The following is a 24,014-nucleotide window of genomic DNA, read 5'->3' as shown; positions in this document are numbered from 1 at the left end:
TAAAATTATATATGACATCAAAGTTATGAGCTTTATGCTATGAACCTGTGTGGACAAGTTTGTGTTTAAGTCTTTGCTTTAAGCACTTTTGGTTGGTTACCCAGAAGTCAAATTACCAGATCATATGGTAATTTTGTGTATGACTTTTAAGTCTGAACTTGAATTATTATTGTCTGCCTGTGTGCATGTTTAGTTTTTCAAGACAAGGTTTTCTATGACAACCACTGGGGCAATGTGCTGGATTTCATATATGGATCCTTAAAAACATTTGGATTACTGGTCATAAAATTTCAAATTCCTAGGAACCCTTGAGAGGTTTCCCTAAGATTTAAAAGGGCCAGAGCCACAAGGCGACTCACAGATGCTGGTGACTTGGCCTGTGACTGAAGATGAACCAAGAAGTCCCATCCTAGAGGATGGAAATTAGGTGGCCCTGACTTCACCTTCCTTCATTCTTTGCCTCCAACCCCTCATCTCCACATCATAACACACAGTTGCTCCAGGAGCTTTTGTTTAATAAATACTCCATAATCTAAAAGGCTGTGGAAACGATTCACTTTCCTTGAAATGATTGTCTGGAAAGCCATCAGGAAAGCTGTAAAGACCTTCAGTTTCCTTACCTCTGCTAAGGGCCAGAAGGTGCATCCAATCTGAGATGGAAGCAAGGGTTAGAGAAACTAAAATTGCAGTTTTCTGGGCCAGGCTACTGAATTTACCCTTGAAATAACTAGTGTGGCGTCAGAGGAACATGATCCAAGATGGCGGAGGTGGGAGGAGCAAAGCCCACTACGCTCGTCCTGGGCCAGAGTTCTCTATCTCTTGAACAACCAAGGAAAACAGTTTTGTTTGTTTACTCGTGGTGTTGATCAGCATCCAGCATTAAGATAAGAGGGATCCTTACACGCAACACTAATTAAATATCTAGGGCACGGTGAGAGATAACAGCTGGCTTGTCACTCAGGAGGTACAACGTGGCAGCAATATTCAGGGGCCACATTCTATACTTCCTTTGTCTAAGTTACAAAGGTTTTGGTATTTCACTTTGGGGCAGCCCCTTTTAGACTGTAAGTAACCTTTCGTAAAGGTTCCTGTTTATGCCTGGCGAGTGGATTGTGGGATGCCTCCTTGAGGTTGGTGGGATGGTGAGTGACTGCTCTCATCAGCTGCAGAGAAGAGGTGAGATGCAGGCCAGCAGCAGAACAGGAAACCCAGACTCCTCCTGTTCTCCCACTGGCTTCCTTAATTCTGTTCATGACGTCCCCTACGCTGTCAGCCCTGCAGTGGTCTGTCTCTGTCCGTTCTCTGTTTTTTGGTTAATTTCTATGGTTTATACTTCTGAATCATTTCCCTGAATAGCACCCCCTTTTTATTCTGTGGGTACCACTACAGTCCAGCTGTTCATGACCTTGATGTTGCAGTGTCCCACTTACCACATGCACACAACTGGCACCTCTGATACTTCACTTTGCTTAGAAACTCCCCATGCCTTGTCACACCAACTCCTCATTCTTCTCAGGCAGCTGAAGCCATGTGGGAAGGGGGCTCCAAACCTGACTTCAAGATTGTCCTCTTTCCTTATGCTTTCTTCAAGGTAGGTTGGTGAGCCAAAGATGTCAGAATATTTAACTATCAAGTATCGAATATTTAACTATCAAGTATTAAATACAGATTTGAATAATAATAATAATAATAAAATTACCATCATTGGTGTGCTAAGCATATCATGAATATCAACACATTGACCAAAAATAGTTAAGCACCCATTTTGAGGTGAGAAAAAGAGTCTGAGAGGAGACAGTCAATGGTAGATGGCTATTAAGTGACTGGATGGGATTTGGAACAAAGTTTGCTTTACCTGAACACCCTGTTATTTCAAAGGATAAAAAGTATCAAAGGCAAGAACATTAGCATGGATAAAAGCTTGCAGCAAGAACTAATGTGCCTTTTGCAACTCAGACCATGAGGATATAAATATACAGCAATCAGGTATTAGTTTGCTAGAGCTGTTACAGTGATGTATTCCCCAACTTAGCTGCATAAAAAATAGATATTTAGGGTTCCAGAGATAGCTCAGTTGGTAAAACGCTTGCTGCATAAGCATGTGGACCTGCGTTTGATCCCCAGAACCCATGCTTTAAAAAAGAAAAGAAGGGGCTGGAGAGATGGCTCAGAGGTTAAGAGCACTGGCCGCTCTTCCAGAGGTCCTGAGTTCAACTCCCAGCAACCACATGGTGGCTCACAACAATCTGTAATGAGATCTGGTGCCCTCTTTCTGACTGTAGGCATACAAGCAGACATAATACTATATACATAATAAATAAATAAATCTTAAAAAAAAAGAAAAGAAAAAGAAAAAATAAACCCGGGCATTGTAGTGTAGGTGGAGTTTTTGTCGAGACCGCTGACTCCAAAATAAATGCACAGAGACTTAATATTAATTATAAATTCTTGGCAGATAGTTCAGCTTGTTACTAGCTAACTCTTACATTTTAAATTAACCTGTATTTTTTTTTTTAATCTACCCTCTGCCACATGGCGGTACCTTCTTTCAGTATGGCACATTCATCTTGTTTCTTTCTGTGGCGGCTCTCAACTCCTCAGACTCCACCCTTCTTCCTCCCAGCATCCTCTATCTGGTTCTCCTGCCTAACCTTATCCTGTCCAGCTGTTGGCCAGCCAGCTTCTTTATTAAACCAATCACAGCAACATATATTCATACAGTGTAAAGGAATCTTACACATGGTGGTCATGACTGTAATCCTATCATGAAGAGGTAGAGGCAGGTTGATCCCTGAGACTTACTGGTCAGCTGGCCTAGCCCATTCTGTGAGCTCTAGGCCAAAAAGAGCTCCTATCTCAAAATACAAAACAAAACAAATAAAAAATCCAAGTTGTACGGTGCCTGAAGAATGATACCAAGACTGAGCCTCTGGCCTCTACTCATATCTGTTTTCATAGGTGCATTCATATATATGTACACACGCACACACACACACACACACCCAGCAAGTTTGACTTCTCCTGTGGCTTTCCTGGACTTGTACATGGACCCTTTTAGATGTGTAAACACAGGGTCATTGCTCCTTGCATATCACGTGTACCAGTTAAATGAACTGCAGTAGGGCTCCTTTTGACCTCACTTTAACACCTTTCTTGCAAGGCCTACCTCCAAATGTAGTCTCGTTTTGAAGTCCCAGTGCTTAGGGCATCTACATTCTCTGGCAGTGGGGGCATAGTTCAGACTATGAATGGCTGGACTGGTGGGTTTGATAGGGCTACACCTTAGAGGATGTGAAGTCAGGCTCAGGTGATTGGTTTGACCTGGACTCTGTAATTGGGTTCAGCAATTGAGCAGGAGAAATGTCTTCCAAATCTTCCTGTTATTTTTGTTTGTTGAATCATTTATTTGTGTGTAGGGGTGCTTCCTCAGTCACGTCTCTGTTTCTGTTGAGGGTTCAGTAAGGGGTCACTCACTTGACCTGGAGCACACCATTTCTACTAGACTGGCTAGCCGAGAGCCCCAGGATTGGCCTGTCTTTGCCTCCTTTGCTGGGGGTATAATATACATACATAAACATGTATGCTGTGTACCTATCTTTACATGACTGCTGGGGATCCGAACTCAGCACCGTACGCTTTAATAGGAAGCACTATACCCACTGATGCATCTCCACATTCTCTCTAGTTGCTATTATTAGTATTTAAAATTACATTTTTTATTGTGTGTGCATGTGTGTGTGAGAGTGTGGGCATGTGTGTGCCATAGTGCGCGTATAAAGGTCAGGAGACAACTTTTGAGTGATTTTGTAACATGTGGGTCCTGGGATTGATTCATGTCCTCGAGCTTGACAGCAAGCGCCTTTTCACTGAGTCATTTCCTGAGTCCCGGAGTCCTTTGTAAATAAGATGATAGGGAGAATGAGTGCACAGGGGGTGAGTAGGGACCACTTCGGAGAAAGAACTATTAGAACTTTCCTATGGTGAAGTGAAGGAGCAGAAGCACCAAAGGGCTACGTTGTTTAGAAATTTCTGGAAATCTGGCGTGCGTGTGATGAATGCATTTGGATGGGCAGGTGGGTGTATACACACCCAGAGGCCAGAGTATGACTTTAGGGTCTTTCTTTCGATGTCAGTCAAAATGCCTTCTGTCAGGGTTTCTCAGTGAATCAGAACTGGCCATTTCTGCTAGGCTGGCTAGCCAGCATGCTTTCAGGATGTCCCTGCCTTTACCTCCCAATGCCAGGGCTGCAGGCACATGCAGCTGGACCTGACTTTTTATATGGGTGCTGTGGATTTGGACGCAAGTCTTTGTACTTGCACAAGTGTTCTCAGCAAACCAGGCAACCTCTGAAGGTCTCAAAGAGAGTCTTTTGATGTGTATACTGATGCAAAGAGGGAAATAAGTTTGATTTTCTTCCTTCCTTCCTTCCTGCGCACACATATGTGTGTGGTGTGCATATGTGTGCATGTGGAAACTTGAGGATAGCCTTGGGTAACCTGTCTCGGGTGCTGTTCACCTTTGTGTATGTGGTGTGCACATGCACACATGTGTGTTCACATGTGCTACTGCACTTGGCATTTCATTACACATGTTCTAGGAATTGAATTCAGGTCTTCATGTCTTTACTGGCTGAGTTTTCTCCTTTGTTTTTGAGCTATCAGTCATGCTTGTGGCAATAGGGAGTAGAATTTAGAAATAAGGCCAACACCTCAACTGGAGACCTTACTCAGGTCAGAGCTGAGCTTGTGGGACTGGGTGATGTTCTTTATTAAGTTCAGAAAGAATGAGATAAAATGTCTCAGGTCTGACCCACACCTTTAATCTCAGCACTCTGGAGGCAGAAGCAGGCAACTCTCTGTCGGTCAGAGGCCAGCCTAGTCTGCATACATAGTGAGTTCCAGGTCAGCCAAGGCTACACAGTGAGACTCTACTTCAGATAAAACAGACAAACAGCAACAACAACAAAAACCTAAACCAAACAAAATAAAAAGGTAAAGGGCCTTGTGGTTGTTTAGGAGTGGAAGGGCAGTAGGAAGGCTTTCCAGTCTGTCTGAAATGGCGCTTCTTGCTCCCTTCACCTCGATTCCTAGCACATCACACCACTTGCCCCCCATTACACAGCAGTTCAGTTGCTGTCTGTCTCTGCTGTGAATGTGAGCTCCACGAGGGCACAGGCTGCTCTTCTGCTCAGTGCTGTCCAGTAGACCATCCGGGCGAGCGTCGAGAGCACTGTGTACGCTCCTCAAGTATTTACTGAACGAACCTACGACTGGTGAGATTTTGTGACTGATAGACTTTAGATTGGTTTAAGTTGGTTATTCCAGATATTGCCTTTCATTTTCTGTTGAAGTCTTTTTCTTTAACAAATGCTATTTGATAAATAAACAACAGCACAACCCAAAAGACTCAACTTGAAAAGTTAGTTTTGTTTTTGCTTGTGCCTTCCCCTGGGAAAGATCACCTTGGATCCCCCTCTGCTACTGCATTTCCTTGTGGGAAGCTAGATGTGACTCTGGTTAAGAAATTCAGGTATTTCTGCAATCTGGTTACTCTTAGATTATCTGTTTTCAACTACGCTTTGCTGTTATTTGTTGAGGATTTTTTGTTGTTGTTGTTACTGCTAGATCTCTTTCCCCTTTACTTGCTATACTTGTACTTAGACTCCTAGCTTGTTGTAGCTGTGTGGTTGCCAACACCCCAATCACATATAACAAGTATGTCTGCCACCCTTGTCCACATGTTTCTTCAGTAATGCTGCTGCTATGGAATGGTGCCATAGAGTTGCCGTGATATAGCCCTAGGTTGGCTTTGCATCAGCTCCGTTAAGGAAGCATCCAAGGTACGTTTAAGCCTGCTTTGAGTTCTCTTGTCATAACATACATTTCAGCACAATGAGTGGTATAAATGGGACTAAACTTACTGGATAAAGGAATTTAAATGAGGGTGCTCCAACAGATGGGGAATTTCTGGTTTTAGGAACTATTAAGATCCTTGGGGAAGTGTTTCAGGAACCATGGACCACTGTGAAGATCATACTAGGCACAGGGCTCCATTTGATTAAGTCACACCCATCTGGGAACCTGGAGAAAAATGACCAAGAGGACGATCAAGGATCAAATGATCAAGGATTCTGAGACTTTGGACATATAAAACCAAACCAAAACAAAAAACCCAAAACACCTTGTTTGTGTCCTTTGCTCCTTTACAGAGCCTTTTTCGTCCACCCTGTTGGGCTTTTCTGGAACTCTACCCTGTAAAGGATGGTGCAGGCTGACGGAGATTTTATCTTGTAGGTAACAGGGCAAGCCTGTAAAACCTAGAATGAGATTTAGGAGCGGGAATTGGACACGACGGCCAGAAACAGGAAAGGTGGAAGGATGCGGAGAGGAGAGCCAATTTGCTGATGCTTCTAGATTTGTCCATCATCAGGAACAGTATTTTAAATAACATCCAGCTCCTTCCTGACCAGTTTAGTGGCACAAATGTGAAAGTGCTTGGGGCGGGGGTGTTGGTGTGTGTGTGCTCTGCAGACGCAGACACAGGTATGACTAACAGGTCCTTTTCGTCCTGCCTGTCACCTGTGTGGCCCGCTGCAGCATGAGATACAGAAGTAGAGAGTTTACTCACAGCTCATGATAATGGAGAGGAGTGTAAAGGGAATAATACTTGCTTGGTGTCTAGGCTGTGTTCAGTACACTGAATGCATTCTACATTATCTCATGTGACATAGCAGTCTGATTTAAATAGTTTTTCTCAATTTTTAGGGGCATAAACTGATACTCAGAGATTAAGGAAGTTGCCCAAGGTCACACAGCTGGAAATTGCTAGAACTGGATCTGCAGGCTTTATGGTCACACCGCAGCACCTCTAAACACCTTTGCTTGAACCAGAGAGTAGAATTTTTTTTGACCTTTGTGAACCAAGTAGAAATATTTGAGGTTTTGAGGGCCACGAGAGAAGATGAATATTACGTAGGTACTTAAATAGGCACTTAAAATGAATGATTAAAAAGCGTAAAAGCCATTCTTAGGTAGCAATTTGCACAAAGCATTGTCTAACTTAGAGCCTGTGGTCCCCAGTTTCTGACTTAAGGTACACTGAAAGTGTAAGCAGTTTGTAGGGAGGGGAGGGGATTGTTCAGGTGATTGTGATTAACTATTAAATCCACCTGTCTCTTGGTAACAAAGTTCCGATTGTGTTGTCCATATCAGGGTTGCAGTCTTCCTAGCCGTAGCCAGGCGTGCTTGTATTTTTATCTGCTCACAGGTGCTGAGGTTGGCCAGGTCGCATGAACTGCCACTTTAGTTTCTGACCATTGACTCTGTTGATTCCGCTTCAGTCTTTGACCATTCCTCAGTCAGCACTTACACTAGAGATAATGTAAATAACCTAACACAGCAATTAGTGTACAGTGGACTTTCGGTAGCTGCTAGCATTAACATTATCAGGGTGCCAAAGTATAGACTGTATCCCGTGGCTCTCATTTTTAATTATGGTAATTATTCTGTTGGTGATGTCTGTTTTGTACATGACCTAGGCTGGTTTCTTCTTCAGCTCTAAACCATTTCTAGAATTGGTGTTTTTTTTCTGGCATACACTACTACCTGACTTGTAGAAATTCAGAGGCAGTCTCTATAAGAAGCAATGACTACAGCAAATCCCTCTCCCTAACCAACATCAAGTTTTAGATTCTGAATTAGGGGCTGTACAATAAAGAATATCTTTAGAAAACGTTCTGGATTAAAATTCTGTCGTATAAGGCATTCATGTCTTGGTATACTCAGTGAGCGACAGCTGTATTTAAAAGGAAGTGGCGCCGGGTGGTGGTGGCACACGCCTTTAATCCCAGCACTCGGGAGGCAGAGGCAGGCGGATCTCTGAGTTCGAGGCCAGCCTGGTCTACAAGAGCTAGTTCCTGGACAGGCTCTAGAAACTACAGGGAAACCCTATCTCGAAAAACAAAACAAAAAAAAAAATAAAATAAAATAAAAGGAAGTGGCGTTAAAGGTGGCACATGCCAGGGCGGGCAAAGTGCCTGAGCTGGTACAGGTGCTTGCTGCCAAGCCTGGTGACTTGGGTTCCATCCCCCAGTCCCATATAATGAAAAGAGAGGCCTGATCACTCCGTTCTACACACCTTTGATGTGGAAGGAACGTGCTACTCCACAAACGTAATATATATGTATGTATGTATTAAAAAAAGATGGTGCATACCTCTAAACCCAGCACTAGAGAGGCGGGGACACTAGGATGGTGCAAGTTTGAATTTATCTCCGTCTACATGGTGAGTTCAAGGGCAGCCTCAGCTAAAGGGCAAGACATGTGCACCACCTCCACTCCACAAAAGGAGACTGTGCGTGTGAAATTTGTTTTGCCAGACTAATATTTTTATGTGTATGAGTATTTTGTTTGCATGTACTTATGTATGTATGTGTACCACGTGTGTGCCTGGAGCCTGGAGCCCTTGGAGTCCAGAAGAGTGTGTCAGATCGCCTTGGAATTGGCATTCCAGGTGGTTGCAAGCTGACATGGGGGTTCTGGGAACTGAATCTGGGTTCTCTGCAAGAGCAGCAGGTATTTTTAACCCATGCATCTTATTTTGAGTCCTCAAATGGGAAAGTTTTGAAAAATACCAATTGATATATCAACACTTTTGTTTTTGAGATATTATTATGCAGCGGAGGCCTGCTAAGATCTCACCATATAGTCAGACTGATCTTGAATTCCACATCTTCCTGCCTTTGCCTTCTCGGCACTGGAACTGCTGATATGCAACACCATGCTCTCAGAAATTCATGTGTGTGTGTGTGTGTGTGTGTGTGTGTGTTTCTGGGGACTGAACTGAAGGCCTTTCTCATGCTAGGCAAGTGCTTTACCGCTGAGTTATACTAGACCCCAGCTAACTTTTATGTCTGATCCTTTAAATCCATTGTTCTGTCATGCACTCCAATGGCTCTTTTACCTATAGGTGATTTTTATAATACCTTGCATTGTTCATCTGAGAACATACAGTATGTTGAGTGAGGCAGATTTTCTAATGCTTTATCATGGTTATAATGATATATATATATATATATGTGTGTGTGTGTGTGTGTGTGTGTGTGTGTTTCATTATTAAAAATCTGTTGATAACATCACCACTATCCTGATCACAAGTCTTTAACTATTGGGAGGCTGTCCAACTCAAGAGATATGACAGAGAGTGCCTCAAATTCTGAGTCTTCATTAAAAACTTGAATTCTCTCATTGCCAACAAATACTGATAGTTATTCCTTTTGATACAGCAGATTTATTTAGTAATTAAAAGTCTGAATATCCAGTTTGTCACTTACATAAAATTGGTATTTTGTGACAAACAATGGCTCAACTCACCAGCATTTGATGAGAACAAATGGCACTCAGCAAAATCAGTGACCAGATATTAATGACTTCTTGCCTGTTCACTTCTTCAGTCAACATAGTACAATCGCTCACCCTCTTAGTTACTAGCGTTTCCATGTCAGATATTAAATGCTGTTCTAAATTATTTATAGTATTAGGAAAATTCATTACATTTACATTTAAAAATTCTGTTCCATTTTTAGAACTCTTGAGTTATTGGTTTGATGATGGTATTACAACATAACTGGTACCATAAAACTGTTCAAACTGTTCTCTTGTATAAAGCACAATAAAGTAAATTATTAACATCTATAAAGTCAAGCGAAAGGATTTCGTCAGGTCACTTTGGAGTAGAGTTCTCCTTTCCACAAGTTACACAGCTCTCTGATACGTTATTTTCGCCTTTTCCAGTGTCCTTAAGATGCAGAGAGTGCATCCAAGCCTTGAGGAGACAGGTCTTCTAATCTCCCCTTTACAACACAGCACCAGACCTATGTTAGACAAGTGGGGATTTTAATCACTGCGACAACTTTGTGTGTGTGTGTGTGTGTGTGTGTGTAACGGAACTAGAAAAAAGGGGTCATGAGATTTAAAGGTAGAGAGGGTGATGGAATCAGAAGGGAGTACATCCTAGAAGAAGGTATCTGTATCTATCCAGTGGAAACAGGGGGCACATAGTGAGTGTGTGTGTGTGTGTGTGGGGGGGGTTAGAACAGAGTATTATAACAGATATGTATAAAATGGCAGCAATGAAACCCATTGCTTTTGTATGCTAACTTAGAAATTCATCATAAAAAGGCAACACCATTTAAGAGCCTGTAGTTGGGCCTGTTGTTGTAACAATGGGAAGAACCAAAGGGTGTCTGCTGGCGGCCCCTCAGATTGAGCTGGCAGTCTGTTTATATTATAAACTAGAAAAGGGGTGTTTGTATTGGTCACCTATGGCCTTCCTGCAAAGGAAGGATTGTATTTCACCAGTCACAACGTTGTCCCTTCTGTACCAGTCCCAGCAGTCCCTCTTGTGGGCTACCACCAGGGGACGTGCCCTCAATCTGGCCCCTGCGGAAGTGGTTCCAGGAAAAGTCTGCTGCGAGCTGTTTGAGGCAGACCTGACCTGCACCTTTACAAGCCTGAGCTGTGTTTTAGCAGCCGGTGACTCCAGCTGGCTTTAGCTCTGGGCCCTGTTTAAAGCAGTTTGACAGTTCTTTTCGCAGGCCTGAGCACAGAGCAGGGGCCTAACAGCTGTCAGGCTGGGAATCACATCCCCTCATTTCCCCATCTTTATTTCCAGAAAACAAGCAGGAAGTGTCAACTCTAAGAACTCAGTGATATTAATTTCAGCTGCGCTTTAATAATGCTCAACCCCCACTTTATGCCTTATAGAGCTGTGGCTGGTCTTCTGCCTTGTGGACACCGGCTGGTCTCAGCATTTCGGCCCTGCCAGGGGTGTGGATTCGGCCTTCGCAGTTCGTTTGTTTGTTTACCTGTTTATTTTCATCTTCCCCCTGGCCACTGTTTCTTCCTCTAGCTTGGGTCATCTTTCTTGGAGCATGCCAATTAATTCTTACTGGCCACGGACTTCCTCAGTATCTTCTAAAACTGTTTCTAGATTCATTTCGTCTGCGTAAAGATGCTGCGTTTCTTCAGTGAGCATTAAAGTTCCAGCACCTTCACCAGCCCCTGAAGGTGCTCCACTTAAAGTTACCTTTTACATTTAATGCTGTCTTCCCTTTGGCAGTCCTAAGAGGCAGGTAAATTCTTCCCCGACTCCTGGCCGCAATTCTTGGCTGATGAATTTCCTGCAAACCCCGGAGGGCCCATCCTTTAGGGCCCATCTCAAAGCGTCATTCTTTGCGAAGACTTTCCCCTTGACCTCCTGTCTCCACGGGAAAATCCTCTCTTTAGACTGTGTACTGAACTTTGTTATCGTTCATAATGCTTATTCTCCGGGTTAAAAATGTACTTGAAAGGATAGACTTAATCATTCGTCCCGCTTCCCCACCTCCGAAACTTTCCTTGTTTTGCCAGTTGGATTCGGAGCAATAGTTATATAAACATTGAAAAAGGTATTCCAGACAGAAACATCAATTCTTGTGTTTATCAGACACAAGGCAAAGTTGTGCAGAATAAAACATTACACACACAAATATAAAAGATATAAGCGTGTATGTGTATTCATCATTCATATTCCTGACAAGGAAGACTTTATTATAGGATTGAAGGAGACGAAAGGGTGGACATTGCTTTTTATTCCAATACTGCACCTAAAAATAATTATTAGTTATGGCCCACATATGAAGTTGGAAAAACTTCAAGCGCTCTGAAATGGAGACCTGGCCCGAAAGAACGCGGGCAAAAGCTTCCAGGTTTGGAGGCGGGTAAAGTGCTGGGAGGCACGGGAGGAGACCGAACTCCGAGGGCGGAGGGCTGCGTGCACGCACTGCTCGGTCTTCCCACTCCCGGAACCGGGCGGACCCGTTCCCGCAGCGGCCCGGGGCTCCCCGCAGGCATCCGGGGTTCGCAGTCCCTGCACACACGGTCTGTTGAGGGGCTCCGACCTGTGCGGGTGCGGCTAGCCGGCCGGGGAGGCTTGGAGCTGGCATGGGCTAGGGTCCGGGGTGCGGGTGCTCCCCGGGGTTTCCAGGTGAGCCGCCGGAAAACAACCGGTTGGGCAGGGCGGGGCGAGGGCGGAGGGCGCATTGCCTCATCCCGGGCATTTTACTGGAAACTAGACGCATCCGGAGGCGGGGCGGGAGGCGGACCAGGAGCCGCCAATGGCCGGGCGGGGTACGGAGGGTGGGGGAAAGGGGTGGAGGGTGTCGGAGATTGCGGCTCGTTAAATAGCCCGGCAGCCTCGGGCCGCGCACGTACGAGCTTCCCTGCAGCTGCTAGCCTCGCAGCCCATTGGTGGCGCAGGTGTCTGGGGACCCCGAGCGCCTAGCCTGGGAGCATGATCGTGGACAAGCTGCTGGACGACAGCCGCGGCGGAGAGGGGCTGCTGGACGGGGCCGGCGACTGCGGCCTCATGACCAGCCCGCTCAACCTCGCCTACTTCTACGGGGCCTCGCCGCCCTCCGCCCCCGGTGCCGGCGACGCGGGCTACCTGTCCACCGTGCCCTCGGCGCCCGGCTCGCCCGGCTCCGACTCCTCCGACTTCTCCTCTCCCTCCTCCGTGTCTTCCTGCGGGGCCGTGGAGTCCCGTCCGAGAGGAGGCGCCCGCGCCGAGCGCCCACAAGGTACTCACCCGCGGGACCCCGCGTCCCTCTATTCGGGGCTCACACGCCTGGGAGAACAGGGCTTGGCTCTCCAGACTAGGGGGCGCCTAGACGTTAAGCGGCTCCGGCGACTTCCTTAGCAGCGGAACAGACACGGAGTAGTCCTGAGTGACTGCTAAAATGTCTTGTCTTGATTCGGGCACGATGTCCTTGACTGTCTGTGGAGTCGGGCGACTTGGGGCTCGAGCTCCGAGCACCCCGCTGACTAGAGCCCTGGAATCTGGGGGAAATAACTTGAGAGTCTCGGATTCTCCTTTTCGCTTATCTCATCCTTTACTTCTCTCTCCGCCCCCCCGTGTCCCCCCCCCCCCCCCCCCGAGCTCGACAACCATTGAGAAAGAGTTACACTGAGATTTGGGTCTAATGGAGACGTAGTTTTTTTTTCTGGAGCTCTGTTAGCGAGAAGCAGTGGTGGAGGACAAAACTTTGGGAACTGGGTTTAAAGCCACGACTTATTCCTAGTATACTTATAGGAATAAATAAAAGAAAAACCACTTATCAAGATGTAAGGGAAACGCTGGGGTCGGAAAAGTGATTCAGGTTGTGCGCTTACTTTAGGAAATTGGAATTTGAGAAGCCTGCTCAGAATTCTGCAGTCTTGTTTTTCCGTGTGCCTTAGAATGGAAAAGTTACAGCTACTGAAGCCCTTTCTTTCGCGGCGGCGAGTTGCATGGTTTCCTTTCTTCATAAACCGAGTTGCATAATTTGGGGGAAAACAGGATGCCGCTGTGGGTAGATTTAAAGACCGCCTAGATTTTCTCATCTGTGGCTCTAATAGAAAATACTTTAAAGACTGACTCCTTGCTGTTCCTTATTGCTGTCCTCTCAAACTTTGGTTGTCTTTTTTTAAAAATACTTTTTATTTAAAATGACATGCCTTAAGCCACAGTGCCGTGTATACGCTATATAAAAAGTTTGGTGCATATGCATTTCCAGCCCTTTTTGGGTTCCTTGGGCCCTTTGCTGACATTGGCTGATCCTTTTTTTTTTTTTTTTTTTGCGAGTTCTTGGTGTACCACACAAGCCAAGGGGGATTCCTGAAACTGCATTTTTTTTTCTCCCTGTGACGTGGGCATGGAATTTTTAATTCTTTGTCACTCCAGAGGAATGCTGTTAGATTTTGACTATTTGGGTGTTTGTTGAAATCCTTGAATTTAAAAAGAAAGACCATCCGATCATTTCATTTGCCCCATCATTGAGATGTTTGTCTCATATACTTGTGATATAGAGGGTCAAGTTATGCTTTGTTCTCCATTTTATTTTTCCTGTTCTGAGTAATGGACCAGCTATTCTTTTTTTTTTTTTTTTTTTTTTTTTTTTTTTTTTTTTTTTTTTTGGTTTTGCGAGACAGGGTTTCCCTGTAGTTTCTAGAGCCTGTCCTGGAACTAGCTCTTGTAGACCAGGCTGGCCTCGAACTCAGAGATCTGCCTGCCTCTGCCTCCAGAGTGCTGGGATTAAAGGCGTGCGCCACCACCGCCCGGCGAACCAGCTATTCTTTTCCTGACTTTCGGAATATTGTGTTCAATTGCTATTCAAGAGCTCATTACATAGTTGCGGCCAGGAGCCGAACACTGTACTCACAGTGAATTTTAAACTGCTTTCTGAAGTTTTAAGTGAATTGCCTGTTTCCTTTTTACTGAGAATGCCCATGTACGCAATTCTAAGAGCAGTAAGTGAGGGGGAAATCCTGTGTGTGTATGTGGAAATGTGCTCACCGAACTCAAACAGCTTTCTTGGAGAAAATACTAAGAAGTCTTTGGTACCTTGAGCTCTTTAGAGGAAGTTTTGTTCCTTCTTAGGTGAATGAAGTGAAGGTACTTTATACTTTCTTTAGAAACATAAAAGACTTCGTTTTAGAAACTATAAATACCTCATTTATACTCTGCTCCTCCAAGGATTTCTCAAAGTCAGGAATAATTAAAAGCCTACAATCTTGGCAAAACCTCTGATCCTATTTCACGAGTAAATAACTTGCAGAGACAGAGAGGCTTTCCTTGGGTATATCTGTCTTTTGGCTCCAAGAATCCTGGACCACATTTGATAGTGCTTTAATTTCCTTAGGGTGCCTGGTGGGAAAATCTGCCAGACGACACCGACTCCTTGAGTAGTCCTGGATACTGCTGCTGAGAATCCATTGACTGAGATGTTGGAAAGGCTTTGAGTTTGCTGTTGGAGGTCCTTCTCCGTCAGCCTGCAGTCTTTGGAGGGGGGGGGGGTGCTGTCGTGATTCTTGACTGTGAAGAGATGGAACTGAGACGTTTCCCTTTCTTTTGAGCAGTCGAGCCCCATATGGGGGTTGGCAGGCAGCAGAAAGGACCGTTCCAAGGCGTTCGTGTAAAGAATTCGGTGAAGGAGCTCCTGCTGCATATCCGAAGCCAGAAGACTTCCAGCCTGTCTGCGGATGAGCTAAAGGTGCCGTCTGCTCTTGATTTTGAGCGAGTGGGAGACTAGTCTGTCAGGGTTACTGGTGTTTGCTAACCTAGGTCCAATGAGTCACTTGCAGTTTTTCATAAATGACCCGAGTTCATAGGACAGGATGTAGCTGTTTAATTATTTGCTGTAGTCCTTGCACTTGGCTCAGTGCAAAGGGTGTAAGAGAAATTTAATGAGCGGACAAAGTGAAAGCAGTTTAGGGACAAGGAAGTTCATAGGCTTCAGCATAAATAGAACATTTTGATTAGAGAGGAAGGAATCAGATGGTTTTATTAATTTCATCTTGGCCAGGATTGACTAGGCTAGAGGTGAAAATGGGGAGGGAGGGAGGGAGGGAGGGAGGGAGGGAGGGAGAGAGAGAGAGAGAGAGGACAAACCTGGAGATAGCTGTTCTGTCAGTATTTATTTTTTCAGAGATTATGATGTATTGTAGAGGGTAGTAGAGAGAAATCTTTTACCAAGTGAGAGACCATTTTATACAGACTAAATTGGAATTTTTTCCCTTAATAGACCCGGAGTGTGAACATTGAGCAACTCACAGGTAAGAGCTACTCTGGTTCTTCCTAATTTTATTGGTGTGTTTAACAGTAAAACGACTCTGTGGAAATAGGTGGAATTTGTAGAGTGGGACGATGACAGACTGCGTATTCTCTCTCTCTAGGACCAGAACTGAAGAGCGCGGGGAAAAGGAAGGGGACTGATACCCTGTCTGATGGACCCGCTTGCAAGCGGCCGGCCCTGCTGGCCACTCAGTTTGTGGTAAGCGTCTTACTGTTTTCCTCTGAATGCTCTGTGGAACCATTCCTGGGATGGCGCTGCTATTTAAGAAAGTTATTTTCGGTGCCCGTGATTGAAGCTAGTCATGTATCCTACCACTGAGTCTACGTCTAGCGGTTGTGAAACTTGTTTTCTTTTCGTTCTTTCTAGACACCACCTCAAACGCCTGCACCAGGGGAGAGCATGGAAGATGTCCGTCGAGGTGAATCCAAGCTGGACAGCAGCACTGACCTGCTTCAGAACATTATAAACATCAAGAACGAGTGCAGCCCAGTCTCTCTAAACACTGTCCAGGTTAGCTGGATGAGCCCTGTGCTACCCCAGAACTCCCCAAGAGACCAGTGCCAGGATGTCCATGGAGGGCTCGTCTTCTCTGCATCTCAGAAGTACCAACCATTCCGAGTCGGTGGCTCTCCACAAATGATGGACCAGGCTTCTATGTACCAGTATTCGCCCCAAACCCAGAACATGCAGCAGCCGCCGCCACAGCAACAGCAGCAACAGCAACAACAGCAGCACCAGAACTATCCACACAACCCAGCTCTGCAGTTCGGTTCTTATTCCAGAACATCCCAGTCTCCCAAGTATGAATCGAACTTCTTTGATCATCAAGAGCCACAGTTCTGCACGAGCCAGAGTTTTGTTTCTCTCCTGAGTGGCCACGGGGAATCTGAGAATATCGCTGCGCCCATTCAGCCTTCCCCCAGCATCCCACAGCAAAGCGAGACTCCGCTGCAGAACTTCAACCTGATGCCACACAATGCCTGTGAGGCAGTCGGGGTGCCTGATGCTGGCTCGCCCGCTTTAGGCCCTTCCCTGTCACTCCAGAACATCATGGGGAGCCCAATGAGCACCACACAGCTAGGGAAGTCATTTTTTCAGTGGCAGGTAGAGCAGGAAGAAAGCAAATTGGCAAATATTTCCCAAGACCAGTTTCTCTATAAGGATGCAGATGGTGACACGTGAGTATCCTTTCATCTCATGTCTTTTCATAGTCGAACCTTAATGGTTGGCACAGTGATAGTTCATATTCATACAAAGGACTTTTTAAATCTTCCTTTTCTTAAATTAAAAATAGACGTGCTTTCTATGAATAACCTGTTCTGAAGACTAATGTAGATTCTGTCTTTAGAGCAGAAACAATTAGATGATGACTGGGCATCAATTAAAAGTTGATCTGTAGATGGATCCTACTCTGTCCTGATGCCTTTATGACTCTGGTCAAGTAACTTAAAATCTCCATGCCTGTATTTTCTTTACACATAAAATACTAATGTTTCTGTCATAGAGTTATATATGAGTATTTGTACTCACGAGTATTAAGAAAATAATAGATTTTAAATGTTCATCATGGCGTTCAGCATTGCCTCCTCTTATCTTCTCTCTGTTGCAGTTCAGATGGACTTCCAACATGTCAGAAAAGCCAGAGTCTTCTCTGTAACATTTCATTTGAGTGTATCAATACATCAGAAATAGGGTGAAGGAAGGTTTTGTCTTTTTAGCTCAACTTAATGAAGTCACAAGCGATTCCTCTCTTTTCCTCACCCCTCTCCAGGTTTCTCCACATCGCTGTTGCCCAAGGGAGGCGAGCACTCTCCTATGTTCTCGCAAGGAAGATGAACGCGCTTCACATGTTGGACGTGAAAGAGCACAATGGCCAGGTGAGGAGGGCGTTGCCATGGCAAAGACGTGCTTGTGCCCAAGTGGGGGAGCGCCAGTCTCAGGTGCAGACTGTTTAAGAGCCCCAAATCAAGAGACTTCAGTTAATATTAACTTTGAGATATTGACTCTTGCCACCATCAGCCTGGAAGTTATTAATGTTCTCTTTGTAGTTGTTTGGCCAAAGATTGTGTATAATTAAGCCACGCCCTAAGCTTAGTTTCCTTAGCTTGCTGTATTTGGTTGTTTATTAATAGGATTTGTTTTCTTGGTGTGGACATTCCCCTCAGCCATGGTTCAGTTTCCCATTCCTTGTTATGATAGTGTTAATAGGTTTCAAAAACATCTTTCTTTCAATGTCCACAGAGCGCCTTTCAGGTGGCCGTAGCTGCCAACCAGCACCTCATTGTGCAGGATCTGGTGAACCTTGGTGCCCAGGTGAACACCACAGACTGCTGGGGAAGAACACCTCTGCATGTCTGCGCAGAGAAGGGCCACTCCCAGGTGCTCCAGGTAAGAGGCCAGAAAGCCGGCTTCCATCATTGCATCACCAAAGGCTTGGCTGGAAGAAGTTGCATGTAGGCTGCTTGTTAAAATAATCTGTTTGGAGTCGATTTATTTATCTCTTAGCACGCTAGTAGGTGACTATTTGTGTGCCCTGCCCTTGGATAACAGGCGCGTGTCTTACAAATTTGCAGGCAATCCAGAAGGGAGCAATGAGGAGCAATCAGTTTGTGGATCTTGAGGCAACTAACTATGATGGTAAGCACCAGATGCTTTTTCGGATAAAGGACCACATGAAAATTGGGGCACAGGGTACTGAGAATATTCAGTATCAGTATCATAAAGGAGGAGGTAAAGAAAACGAAATGCTTCATAGGTGAAATTGGCATTTAAACTGCCTAGCTACATACAGATTACCTCACTAGGTTTTATGGAGACCATTTGAAGTGAAACAAGGAAGCATCTTTAGAGTAATTGTAGTGACTGAGAGACTTGATGGAGGCCTTGACTTCTCGTGTACCCTTCTCCCAGGCCTGACTCCCCTCCATTGTGCCGTGGTGGCTCACAACGCTGTGGTGCATGAGCTGCAGAGGAACCAACAGCCTCATTCACCGGAAGTGCAGGATCTTTTACTAAAGAATAAGAGTCTGGTTGACACCATTAAGTGTCTAATTCAGATGGGAGCTTCAGTGGAGGCGAAGGTAAGGTCACAGTAGAGGGCAGGGTGGGAGAGGCGTGTGTGTGTGTGTGTGTGTGTGTGTGTGGCCCAGGCCTGGCTTGCAAGCATGAGGAAGCAGACTGAAACTACTTCCTCACCCTCCTCCCCTCATTTTTAACTTGATGGAATAAAGAAGTTTAACCTGGAAAAGATCCCTTAATCCGCTTTCTTGATTTCTTTTTAATCTGCTGGTTATCCAAACAAACAACAAGTTATCTAGGGCTGTGAAATAAATTAGTCTTTGTTTAAAAGTTCAAGGAAGTTGGAGATTGATGTTACTTTGGCTTCTGTTTTTATGTGCTGACCGTAAAGATGGTGCTTTGGGGGAATGGGGAATTTGCCTTTTTAAAGTTTGCTTTTTATTTAAAAAAAAAATAGTTTTGTTAGACTTTTGTTTCGTGGGCGCATGTGTATGGGTCCGTGTGGAGGTCAGAGGACAGTCCACAGGAGTTGTCCTCTCCTTCCGCTGTGAGCCCTGGGACTCAGCTCAGCTCTTGGGATTGGCAACAGGCACCATACACCATGAGCCATTTTCCTGGCCCATGTTAAACTGGAAAACATTCTTTTTAAGTCTGGGGATTATTTCCTGATTATTTTCTGTGTCATAAAACACTGTGTTAAGTATGTTGGGGATACAGATGCCCACGTGGGTCCCTGTGGAGCTTGCTGTTCCCCCCATAGCTCTACATGGTGGCCACCAAGTCTGGAAACACAGGAATATGTAATATGTGGACTTTGATATAGCACATAAAAAGTAGTCTTTTATAGTTCTACATTTTAATGACTGCTCTGTGTATGAGTAGAGTGTGATAAGTATCAGATAGATAAATTAATTGGGAATACAAGAGGAATAGGAGATTCCATTTAACTTGGGCTTCAGGGAGGCTGGAGAAGGACGCTTCTGAAGCAGTCTTTAAAGCCTCTTCGGACATTTGAGAGGACGAAGAGCAGAGACTGTCTAAAGCATGGCATCTGGATTCTTACTCTTCCTTTCTTGCCTTCCCAAGGATCGTAAAAGTGGCCGCACAGCCCTGCATTTGGCAGCCGAAGAAGCAAATCTGGAGCTCATTCGCCTCTTTTTGGAGTTGCCCAGTTGCCTGTCTTTTGTGAATGCGAAGGTAATTTTAGAAAGCCTCAGTTCTGCCGGCGTTGGAATGACCTTCCCACCTTCAAGTTCTGCGCTCCTTTCACGGAGTTTCCCCTTCCTGATGGTTGTCATTTTGCTTCTTTGTTTTCAGGCTTACAATGGAAACACCGCCCTCCACGTCGCTGCCAGCCTGCAGTATCGGGTGACACAGTTGGACGCAGTCCGTCTGCTGATGCGGAAGGGAGCAGACCCGAGTACTCGGAACTTGGAGAACGAGCAGCCTGTGCATTTGGTTCCTGATGGCCCTGTGGGAGAACAGGTGAGGGCCATAGGAGGCGTGGAAATGCCTTTAGGCCCTTTGGTCTGAAATATAAAGAGGGAGGAGGTTGTGCAGGGCAAAGGCCAGCTAGCTGATGCCCTGCAAGTAGGCTGTTCTGATATGGAGTGTTTGAAGTTCAGGCTCATGTAATAAATACTTAGCATATATCAGTTTTTATAATTCTGCCTATTAACTGGTCCCCCATAGGAAATCGAACCTAGAATGTGTTAAAATTATGCTATGCCTATTAAGCATGGTTTTATTTTATCCTTAGGGGTTGAATAGTTTCCCATGAGTAAACTTTCCTCCCATGAGAACTTAATCATTTAAGAAATTATTTTTTATGATCATCTCTTTACCCAGAGGGAATCAGGGCGATTGGTAGCTGTGGATAGATGATTACATACATTATCAATTATAAATTAATTTATGCAGGTTAGCCTTTTCTTTGATTCCTAGCTGTCATCAGAACCAAAATGTTCTAGTAACTCTTGTCTGTGGAGCTCTTTGGAGCATAGACACTTGGTAGTTTGTAGAAGTCCTCGTGTATATTATGTCATTTAAAAATCCAAAAACTTTTCGATAAGGCTTAACAGAAAAAGAAATTAGTGCTTAGAGAGGACATGATTAGTTGGTTAATGGCAGCTCCCAAGCCCAGCATTTGCTGCTTATTGTGACATAACTCTCACACAGCGGTGTTCTGGGTCATTGCTGGAGGTTCTTCACTTACTGTTCTTGGAATGCCATTGTTCCTTCAGTATTGTGTGTGCTGTCATGGAGAGGGCCTCTCTCCTTCATCGTTAGGCTGTGGTCGCTGGGCAGGTTTCTTTTTAGCACCTATAAGCAGCCACCACAAGCTTTTCTTCTAAGTCACTGCTTCTAATCTGTTGTGGGCTGAGAGGTGGATACTACTGTCTGTCCAACTGGAATACAAAGTCGGCCACTCTAGATGAGTGTTGGTGCCTTTCTCGGACCCATAGAGTTACACACAGCTGCTTTAACATTTGGGTATTCTGGCCACTGTCTTGACTCGAAAGTCATTGAGATGTACTTGAGTGTGTAATGGGGACTTTGCGTTCTTGTTACTGCATGGTGGCTTCATGATAAGTGAGATTGTCTAATTCACCACAGTTCCTGCCACGTAGTAGCTAGATCTTCTCACAGGCACTAGTGGTAAAGATTAGCAGAGGAATGCAGACCTATTTCAGTTGCTGACTTTCAATTGTAATGGAAATGCTCTACTGTCTTGCCCTCCACAGTCATTACAAGAAACTCGAAATAAGCTGTGAAAGTTGTCATTTTAAAACCCTTGGGGCTGGCGAGTTGACTCAGCTATGCTTACAAGTTAGGGACATTGTAGAGGATGTGTGAGAGGAGAGAAACTCTGGAGGAAGTGTAACACTTTGATCGTGAGAAATAAACCCCACCTTCCGTTTCTCTTCCAGATCCGACGTATCCTGAAGGGGAAGTCCATTCAGCAGCGAGCACCACCGTACTAGCTCCCTTGGCATGGAGCCTGGCCAGCAACACTCACTGTCAGTTAGGCAGTCCTGATGTATCTGTACATAGACCATTTGCCCTGTACTGGCAAATGTAAGTTGTTTCTATGAAACAAGCACATTTAGTTCACTATTATATAGTGGATTACATTAAAAGAAAAGAAGACAAATATTTAATTTTCTTGACAGATTTGCATATTTCATACCCAGGTATCTGGGATCTATACATCTGAATTTGATCTGAATGGTAAAACTGCATTCAATAAACAGTAGATTTGGGGTAGGAAAAGACTCATGGGAAAAAGACTTGATTTGTAGCATAAAGCATTGCTCACGTGGCTATTGCCAGTTTCATGGACTGGAAACGTGAAAAGAAAAATGAAAGCGTTTGAAAGGGGACAAGAAAGTTGGATGTACTGTTGATGCTTCTTTGGTCTGATGCAGGATCTGGTGGTTAATACCCTCACCCTTGCACTAGATGAGAGAGGCCTCTGTGGTTAGGATGTGCTCTTTGCAGCTGTATATAATTGTTATGTTTACCTTTAATACGATGTACATATTTGATTGGTAACATGGACATTTGAAGTGTGTAAGTCAATAAAATAGAGAAGAGCTAGTGAATCGTTACCACCTTTAAAATTTTGCACACTCAGAGCAATTTTTTATTGTGTGATCACTCAACTTGTTTTCACAGTACTTGGGGAGTGGGTCCCAAAGTTGCTGTGGTGTGCACTGGAAAGAGACTTATTTGTATGTTAACTCATGTTCTTAGAGAGACCCTTTTTATGAATCACCTCTTAGAAGTTGTGATTTGTACAAGTTGTTAAAGTTTTTGTTTGTCCTTAATAGAAATTACAAAAATTAAGCAAAGCTTCTTGTTTTTTGTTTTCAAAGAGTAAAAATGTGCTGTGGTGTTTATTATACTCTTCATAAAAATGTTTTACCTTTTAGGAATGTCAGTTCTTTTAACATTATTTTGCTTATGTTTGATATACCTGGAAGAATTTAGCTTTGATTGTACACTGATTCTTTGTGATAAATAGGACCCATTAAAATGATGTCTTTTAATTGACCAACTTATCTTTGTAGCTAAGTATTTGATTCAGCATATCTTATAGACAGAAGTTTGATTCAGTCACTTGGCATCTGTAAGGTGGAATGACTCAGGCCACTCACTGACAAAACTCATGCGTAGGTTTAAATGAACATTAATAAACTCATGTTGTCTTACGATATGCATTTCCTTTTCTTGGTGCCTTTTTTGTGTGTGTTGGTTAAAAACTATTTTTTCCATGGTTAAAGATTGACTCTAGGGCCTTGTGCATGCTAGGCAAACTTTTTAACTACTGAGCTATATTTCCAGCCTAGAGAAAGTATTATTAAGGCCCACGTTACCTGTCTTTCATATCTTTGAGTTACTTTATTTTGAGAACATGTTTCCTGAAGTTATATGCCTTTTAATATCAAAATGGCTTGCTATGTTCACGAGTAAAAGTTTAAGTTCTGAAAATACGAAATTTAATAATAGATGTTGATGGCGACTCAGGAGCTTATATGGTAAAAAGGCTGAGAGGTGAGTGAGCATAGGGTACAGTGTGGGCATTGCTAGGGTCATGCCAGGGTCACCTGAGACGATGTCAGTCTCAGGACAGTACCAGGTGGGAGTTTTTCCCTTCCCCAACATTTCAGCTGCTGCACATGTATCCTAGGGATGCCAGTCTCAGGACAGTATTGATGGAAGTCATGAGTTCTTTTCCTGGGAAATGTACGGAAGCATATATTGCACAGGACTGTCCTCCGATCAGCTGCGACCATCTTCACAAATTCAGCTATGCCTGTTTGTGACAAAAGATGGTCACAGCTGAGCTCATTGACTTGACCTCCCCTCACAGAAGCGGGTAGTAGGAGTGTCAATGAGACTTCACGTGACTATTCAACCATTTCTCCCAACCAGTTGTATTTCTGCCCCCATTGCATGTGGCCTCAGGGTCTTGGGAAGGGGCTACTGTATTAGGTTGGGGAAGACTAGAAGGGGTACCATCTGTGCAGCAGCATGGGCAGTTCATGCTGGGGGTACATTTATTTTACTTATTTAGTGTGTGTGTGTGTGTGTGTGTGTGTGTGACTAATTTGGGTTCACCAATGCTCTTGTTAGTAACCCCTTACTCTGTAAGTATTTCCAATGAACTTGTTGGATTCCCCAGGGGGAGCTTAGATGGACGTTGCTTAGGCCCTTCCCAGAGTGCAATTCTCAAGACCGAATGTGTGCAGTATTAAGTGCTTCAGAGCCCCAGAAGAATTTTCTTCACAGGCCAAGTCTTTCTCCCTTTGCAGTTTTTCTTTTAGATAAATTCATTAGCAT

The 24,014-nt window shown here is 44.4% G+C and overlaps 1 protein-coding gene across 1 annotated transcript; it reads left to right on the top strand.

Annotated features, from left to right (window-relative positions):
- Positions 1 to 12,239: 12,239 nt before the first annotated feature.
- Positions 12,240 to 22,887, top strand: Nfkbiz (NFKB inhibitor zeta). Its single transcript, XM_038345966.1, has 12 exons — positions 12,240 to 12,617; positions 14,935 to 15,068; positions 15,600 to 15,630; positions 15,751 to 15,848; positions 16,017 to 16,828; positions 17,422 to 17,527; positions 17,892 to 18,038; positions 18,224 to 18,287; positions 18,561 to 18,730; positions 19,755 to 19,865; positions 19,986 to 20,153; positions 21,599 to 22,887. The coding sequence occupies exons 1-12, from the start codon at positions 12,332 to 12,334 to the stop codon at positions 21,650 to 21,652; spliced, it is 2,181 nt and encodes a 726-aa protein (XP_038201894.1). The 5' UTR covers positions 12,240 to 12,331; the 3' UTR covers positions 21,653 to 22,887.
- The last annotated feature ends 1,127 nt before the right edge of the window (positions 22,888 to 24,014 follow it).

The sequence above is a fragment of the Arvicola amphibius genome, chromosome 10, assembly GCF_903992535.2.
Source record: "Arvicola amphibius chromosome 10, mArvAmp1.2, whole genome shotgun sequence".
Lineage (NCBI taxonomy): Eukaryota > Metazoa > Chordata > Mammalia > Rodentia > Cricetidae > Arvicola > Arvicola amphibius.
Note: the sequence above shows the minus strand (reverse complement) of the source record. Positions and strands in the feature narration are given on the sequence as shown.